The 7,483-nt window shown below is 58.1% G+C and overlaps 1 protein-coding gene across 2 annotated transcripts in view; it reads left to right on the top strand.

Annotated features, from left to right (window-relative positions):
- The window catches only part of CLCN6 (chloride voltage-gated channel 6), a 36,406-nt gene extending 29,778 nt beyond the window's left edge, over positions 1 to 6,628 (top strand). Inside the window, exons 19-23 of one of the 2 annotated variants that reach the window (XR_013960038.1) lie at positions 561 to 718; positions 940 to 1,062; positions 2,663 to 2,770; positions 2,891 to 3,016; positions 3,703 to 6,628. Coding sequence is in view for 1 of the 2 variants with exons in the window: in XM_080658012.1 (XP_080514138.1) it covers positions 561 to 718; positions 906 to 1,062; positions 2,663 to 2,770; positions 2,891 to 3,016; positions 3,703 to 3,783 (630 nt within the window). In the remaining variant the exon portion in view is untranslated. Of the gene's footprint in view, positions 1 to 560; positions 719 to 905; positions 1,063 to 2,662; positions 2,771 to 2,890; positions 3,017 to 3,702 lie in introns of both variants that reach the window. The other variant, XM_080658012.1, reaches the window with a different exon arrangement.
- The last annotated feature ends 855 nt before the right edge of the window (positions 6,629 to 7,483 follow it).

Raw genomic sequence — 7,483 nt, forward strand, 5'->3', positions numbered from 1 at the left:
TAGAGTTGCCAACCACAGAAGGGGACTTTGCCCTACATAAGAGAGGAAAAGAAATCTATTGAAAGCGGCCGGACCGACAGGAAAGTGAAGGAGCCAGAGCGGTGTGCTTGGGCATGCAGGCGGCGAGGGGACCCTCTGGGAGACCAGGCCTCGGAGCTGCTGTTCTCTGTCCTTGAGATGCTCCCGGTTTGAAATCCAAGCAGAGGGAGAGTCCCGTTGCTTCACCTGGGTCGTGTGCCCACCCCTTGGCTTGCTGTGAGAGAGGGTTTGTTCCCCACTGGAGAACTGAGATGCTTTTCCAAGTCAAAGAGCAAGGACGTTGGGCCAGCACAAACCACAGGGTCTGCAGCAAGCCCTGCGGTGCCCAGAGGCTCCTGTGAACCGGCCCCTGAGCCACTGCCAGCATTTCTGGCAGTTCCTGTTGGCATGTGCTTTTGATCCTCACTGCCACCCCAATCCTTACGCTAAGTAGGGGCTGTGTTGGTGTGCCTGCGTGCATGCCACAGTCCAGGGCCTCCCTGATGGATACCTCTGCCATTGTGACCCCTCCCCATCCACAGAAATCCAGCATCCTCACCCGAGCTGGCGAGCAGCGCAGGCGCAGCCAGTCCATGAAGTCCTACCCATCGAGTGAGCTGCGGAACATGTGTGACGAGCACGTGACCTCAGAGGAGCCAGCCGAGAAGGAGGACCTCCTGCAGCAGATGCTGGAGCGAAGGTGAGCGCGCAGCCCTCCCACCGCGCAGGCACCCGCAGCCTGAGGGGTTCAGGAAGGGCCAGCCCTCTGCTCGGGCATTGTTAGGAAGCTCCTGAGTTTTGGGGGAACTTGGGGAGTGGGTTGGGACGTGGGTGAAACGCGATCCTGCTGAGGGTATACTAGGCAGCGTCTGGTTTTTATATAACAGATACACTCCCTACCCCAACCTATACCCTGACCAGTCCCCAAGTGAAGACTGGACCATGGAGGAACGCTTCCGCCCTCTGACCTTCCACGGCCTGATCCTGCGGTCGCAACTGGTCACCCTGCTCGTCCGAGGAGTTTGCTATTCCGAGAGTCAGTCGGTAAGTGTCTCTTGCCCGCACCGGCATTCCGGAAGGCAGGCGGGTAGGAGCACACCTCCGCCTCAGGGAGAAGGGGAGACACGGAGTCATGTGCCAGCAGCTGCTTAGGGGGCGCATGCTGCCCCCGCTTCCCTCTGCTGCAGTCGGTGTCCTCCCGGGGTCACCAGGCAGGGGGTGTGAGTCCCCCCATTCTCCACGCAGTCTCTGCACCTGTGTCGGGTGTCCTGCCAGCCTGCAGGCTTTTCGCAGTCTCTACATTTTAGTTTCTGGTGTGCCTGAACCTTCTTACCTGTGTTACCAGAAGTCCCATTCTTCCCATGAGTTCCCCTGTAGTGTCTTTCTCTCTTTTGTTTGGTTTTTGTAGAGATAAGCTGGGGTGGGTGGGGGTGTTGTTCAGAGTGGTCCCGCTCACTGAGACCCGCTCACTCACACACTCATCCCTTCAGATGGAGCCTGAGAAAGGAGCCTGAAAACGTTGCCTAGAGACCTGGTTTCCACACTGACTCTCCTGCTTCGGGTCTTGTCCGTAGGGGTCAGCCTCAGGTCCCTCGTGGCCCAACTGGCCTGCAGAGGAGCAGCTGACAGGGCAGGGCAGGGAGGGCCACGGTGCAGAGCCTGGGCCCTGAGCGTGTGGTCTGTGGGGAGGACCCACCTGGCTGGGAGTGGGGCACAGGAAGTGGAGGCGTGAAGCCAGATGACAGGCCTCGCCTGCAGGCAGGAACCAGCCAGAGCCGGCCAGCAGCACTGGGAGGCAGTGGTGCACGGAGAAAGCTGTGTCAGTGGAGTTAGGGGAGGAAGACTGGGACAGAGCAGTGACCGGTACGTGTGGTCACCTGTCTCGGCCCAGGTGCCCAGTGACAGCAGCAGTGAGCCTCGGGATGGAGGAAAGTAGCAGCTGTTGTCTGAGTTTGCTGTGGCCGCCGTGTCCAGTTGCCCCTAACAGATGGCTTCAAACAAGTTTGCTTTTCATAGCTTTCAAGGCCAGAGCAGAGTCCAGGTGTCGGTGGGGCCATGCTCTCTCTGGCGGCTCCAGGGGAGATCCTTCCTCGCCCTCCTGGTCTATGGTGGTGCCCGTGGTCCTTGACATTCCTGATTCCAGACTGATCACCCCACCCCTCCTCCTCATCACATGGTCTTCTCCCTGTGTCTGCTCTTTGAATAAGGACAGTAGTCATGGGATTTAAGGCCTTCCCCAATCCAATAGGACCTCGTCTGACCTTGATCACATCTGCGGAGACCTGGTTTCCAATAAGGCCACATTCACAGGCACCAGGGGTTGGACTTGGACATCTCTTTTGGGGGCACACAAGTTAACCCACACAGCTACTATGAGCACTTTTCTCCTTTAAACTCCCCTGACCCATGTCCATTTTACAGGTGAAGGAAAGGGAAGTTTGGGGGGATTAGGAGGCTTGGCTGGGAACTGGCTCTGGATCACCGTGTCTCACTCCAAAGCACGTGTTCCGGCCACTGCCCCGCCCCCCTCACTCTGGGGGACTGTGGCTGGGCGGATACAGACTGGACGAGGGAGGGGGCTCTACACGTGACCCTGCCTGTTGCTGTGCTCGCTGCAAGGACAGTGTCTTGGTTGGGTTTGCAGAGCACCAGCCAGCCGCGCCTTTCCTACGCGGAGATGGCCGAGGATTACCCACGGTTCCCTGACATCCACGACCTGGACCTGACGCTGCTGAACCCGCGGATGATAGTGGTGAGAGGGCTGTCCCCCAGGACGGCCGGGAAAGGACTGCTCTGGTCGGTGCTGGTTGGCGTCCCATCCGGGTTAGGGCAGAGCTGGCCGCAGGAAACTCCAGTTGTCTTTCCTCTGCAGGATGTCACCCCGTACATGAACCCGTCACCCTTCACCGTGTCCCCTAACAGCAGCGTCTCCCAAGTTTTCAACCTGTTCAGAACAATGGGCCTGCGGCACTTGCCGGTGGTGAATGCCGTGGGAGAGGTGAGTTCCGGGGGAGAAGGCCTGTAGCAGCCCGGCCTCGCCCCTCACCCCCCTCCCCACCTTCGGGAAAGGACCCTTCAACCACAGAACCCAGCAGGGAGGTCTCTAGACCAAAACCTCCTCTGAAACTCCCACCGAAGTGAGGAGGGAGTGGGCGCCTGGAGCCTGGGATAACGCCACACACCTTCCCCCTTTGCCTTCCGTCTCCAGCGTGGCCAGCAGGTGTCGCCAGTGGCACTGTGAACTAGAAAAGTTTAGAGCCACATAGGTCTCTTCTTCACCCAAGACCTGGCAGCACCTGGGGGGATGGGGTGAGGTGTCAGTTCCCCAGCTGTTATGGGCATTGTAATGTTAAATGAGAGACTTTGAAGCCAAATACTGGGGGGTGGGAGGAGATGGGGACTGAAAAAGCTGGGGAGCGTGTGCCCTGGCTGCACAGATGCACAAATTCAGTTTGTCACCGGCCGGACTACAGCCCATTGGCCTCCCCTTTGGGAGCCCTAGTTAGCTGTGTATCCTGTTCCATAGAGACCAGGTGACCTTGGATGTCGTGTCTGCGCTGCACTGTACAGGGCCCCGTCTGTCCCCCACCCCTCCTGACAGACTGGGCCAGCTCCGTCCGCTCCTGGTCTTGCCCCACTGCGTTTGACTCGGCAGGTGACTTGGTCTTTTGCTCCTCATCCTAGATCGTTGGGATCATCACCCGACACAACCTCACATACGAATTCCTGCAGGCCCGGCTGCGGCAGCACTACCAGACCATCTGAGGCTCGGCCTCATCCACGGGCCAGCGCCCTCCTGGAGCTCTGGGGAGGCAGCTCTGCTCCGGCACGGTTGGCGGGGCTGCCCCAGGGCATGGCAGAGCCCCGACACCCCTCGCTCGGAAAGCCTGCAGTCATCAAACGCTTGCTGGTCTAGATCCTGGGGATGGTTTGACTCGTCAGAGTTTGGACTTGTCTGACTTCCTCAGCAAGTATCTTCCCGTTCCCTGCTCCCCGAGCTCCTTCCATCCAGGTTGGCACAGGCCCCAGCCCCTGCCCCACGAATGCCAGGACCCGAGAGAGGTCAGGCCTCACCGCTGGGGGGTGACACCCGAGCAGTGTTCCTGCCCCTCCGCTGCTTTCCTGGGGGACCCCGCTCTGCCTTGAACCATGAGGGAGGGATATGGCCACGGCAAGCCCTGGGGAAGCGCCAGTTGCAAAATGAAGTGAAGGACTAGCTCAGGAACTGGGCACTGAGAAGTCGGCCCACGTTCAGGGAGGCCTTCCTCCATGCTCCCACTCGGTCTGCAGGTTCACTGAGGGGGGATGTGCTGCTTCCGGGGGTGAGCACAGCTCTGGCCCCTGTGGTTTCAGTCTCCGTAGAACCACCCCCCCAAGAAGCACGAAGCATTAACCCCACTAATAGTCCCTGAGCAGTGGATCTGACAGTGGGGCCAGCTTTACATCTGCCCTGGTTTTAACATTTCAGCTTTCTCTCCACTTCCCAAGTGACACACGGTCCCCGGGTGACACATTTTTACCCCAATTCGTCCCTGCTCCGTTCACCTTCACGGAATCCCTAAACTTTTTCCACGTTTGCCTGCATTTTCCTGGTAAAGCCCAGAGGATCTTGATGCGCCTCCCCCCGAGTTAACTAAATAAAAGCAGCCCCCCCCCAAGTTAACTAAGAGCTGGCCCCCCAAGTTAACTAAGAGCAGGCCCCCCCCCCAATTTAAGAGCAGACCCCCCCCCCAAGTTTACTAAGAGCAGGGCCCCTAGATAAACCGCTCGGCTCTGGAGAACGGTACGGTTACTTCCAAATGGGAAGGAGGGAGTCTGAGCCAGCGACCGCCACAAGGTACGAGATGCAGCTTGAAATGCCTGAGTGTGGCGATGAAGTGGATGTGTGTTCGAGGACGCGGGTGTCCGCACAGACCCCTGTCACTTCCTGCTGCCACCCCCCCAAGCTGCAGAGGGGCTCAGCAGTGAAACTCAGAATGCTTCCTGCCAGGAGGTGCCCCGAGGCTTTCGCATCAAACCCAAGAAGCCTCCCTCTGTCTCAGTGGCTCAGCTTCTCCAGGCGGCTGGTCCTCTGCACAGGCCCCTGAAGTGGGCCTTTGGGCGTCGGCATTTGCTCTCACTGGCCTCTGCTCTCCATGATTACCAGCATCCGGGCCCATCGGGAAGCCCGGGGCAGGTGGGCATCGCACTCGGTGGCATTCGCTGGCGTTTCGTTTTCTCGTGCTTTAATCTGGGACTTGCCTGAGGGCGTCCGAGCCTGGCCCTGGCAGCACTTCTCGCCCTCCACCTCGAGTTGACTTCGATGGGAAGACCCTTTCAGGGGGTGGGTGTCAGCCTTTGCTCTGCCCACCCAGGTCTTGGCTCAACACACTCCAGTGAATAATCCACTTAGTGAGGGGCCTTTTCCGGCAGACTGGCCCTCCGCCCCATCTTCTTATCTCTTCGACCAAAAGTACTTTGAGGTCTGAGTGTGTCAGCTTCCTGGAGGCACTTGATTTGTGAAACGTGATGAAACCCCCAGTGCATCGTTCAGGAAATCACAAGGACCAAAGAGGCCAGCCCTTCTCAACGTGGTGTGAGCCAGCCTCCACTTTGCTTTAAAGTGTTCAGAGCTTGCCCGCATTCTTTCCTCCCTTCGTGACGAAGGAAGCCAGTCGCACGTCAGGAGAATGGCGTGACCCCCTCACGGGAACTTGACCCTCTTCCCAGCCCTCCCTGAGATGGGTCGGGCCAAGTTCTGCAGGGGATCAGCGGGGCCTCTCGTCCTGGGCTGGGTCACCAGGAAATTGCCCCTCGTGCACATCTCATTGCTTTTAAGTCACCAGACATTTGTTCCCTTCGGTGTAGCCCAGAGATAGACAACAGAACGCAAATGCCTTCCCCCCCGGAGCTGGCTAGACGGCTGCCAGGGAGGGCCAGACCTAGGCCCCTCGTGAAAGGCACTTCCTGTCCCCTGTGACAGCCATCCTCTCCTGGTGCCCAAAGACAGCCATGCCCACTCGCAACAGAATACTGTAAGCCCGCTCCTCGGAAGTCTTAGAAACCTGCATTTCCAGCCCTCAACTGGTGCCGGCAGCCCGTGGGCCTCCGGGGATCTGGTCCCTCCATAGACGACAGCACAGGCTCCGGGCTTGGCTAGCGGTGGCTGTGTTTGGTCTCAGTGTGGTGTTTCATGGTCCCTGGCTGCCGTCAAGGAAGATGTGATAGAGGCCCCACGGCTGGAGGATTTGCACTCTGAGAGGTGATTTGCTCATGACCTTGTTAACGAGTGGCTCCAGGCTGGAATGGACATGGCCTGACCCAGCCGGCCACATGGCATGTCCGATGTGAGGTTGCACACCGATACCGCCCTGGGTGTCGGGAGCAGCCGGTGGCCGTGACGTTTGTGTGCGGGATTGCACGCCTGCTGCGGGCCTTGGCCGTGGACAGCAGCAGCTTCCTTTTTGTGTTTGCACTGTTGGTTTGTACGTAACCTTAGCTAATTCCACTGTGTATATAAATTGTATTTTTTTAATTTGTAAAATCCTATTTTTATTTGAACTTTTAGAACTTGGAAGTTCTCATTATAACCTTACCACGTCGGAATAAAACGTCTCCATCCGTCTCCTTTAGCCTCGTCTGCACAGTGTTCTTCTTTAAAGGGGTGTTTTTATCTTCCCCCCCCTTACCAATCTGTAAGAATGGCAAGCTGGGAAGTAGCTTCATAGTCTCAGCTCTCTCCTCAGTTTCCCGCAGGACTCTCCACTCACAGGGTCCACTCACTGCCTTGGAAACCAGGCGAGTCCTGTGGGTCCTGGCAGACCACGAAGTCACCCCTCCTCCCAGTCTCCCTTCTCACTGACACTCAGACCTAATTACTGATGCTCCTCTCTTGTAAACACTGCCTGTTCCTTCCCGTGCTGCTTCCCCCAGCGATAGCGGAGAGCCCCCAGCGGTATCGGAGAGCTCCCAGCGGTATCAGAGAGCCCCAAGCGGGATCGGAGAGCCCCAGCGATCGCGGAGAGTCTCCAGTGATCCCCAGTGATCGCGGAGAGCCCCCAGCTGTATCAGAGAGCCCCCAGCGATAGCAGAGAGCTCCCAGCGATTACGGAGAGCCCTCAGAAGTCTTGGAGAGCCCGTTTATATTCCCGTGTTTAGGAATTTGCCCCACAAACAGATTCCCTGAGAACCAACCAGAGGAAATGAAGCTGATGCTGAGCCTGTAGAGGTCTGGCCTGTGGCCGGCTTCTGCCCGTGCCATGTGCCATTGCTTTTTCTTCTCTTTGGGTCTTGCCAGAAACGTGCCTTTTTCTCTAACTGATCTGCTTCGAGTTGCCATTCCAGCAGCGGTAGAATGGTCTCATGCAGCCCCCTTCACCTACCCCCACGTTTCCTGTTTCTGGAGCATTTTCTGTGCATTTGGCACTTTGAGGCGGCCCACTGAGTCACGGTGACACGTTGGGAGTATGGCCGCTCACCCTCCCTC

The sequence above is a fragment of the Plecotus auritus genome, assembly GCF_963455305.1.
Source record: "Plecotus auritus genome assembly, chromosome: 2".
NCBI classification, from domain to species: Eukaryota; Metazoa; Chordata; class Mammalia; order Chiroptera; family Vespertilionidae; genus Plecotus; species Plecotus auritus.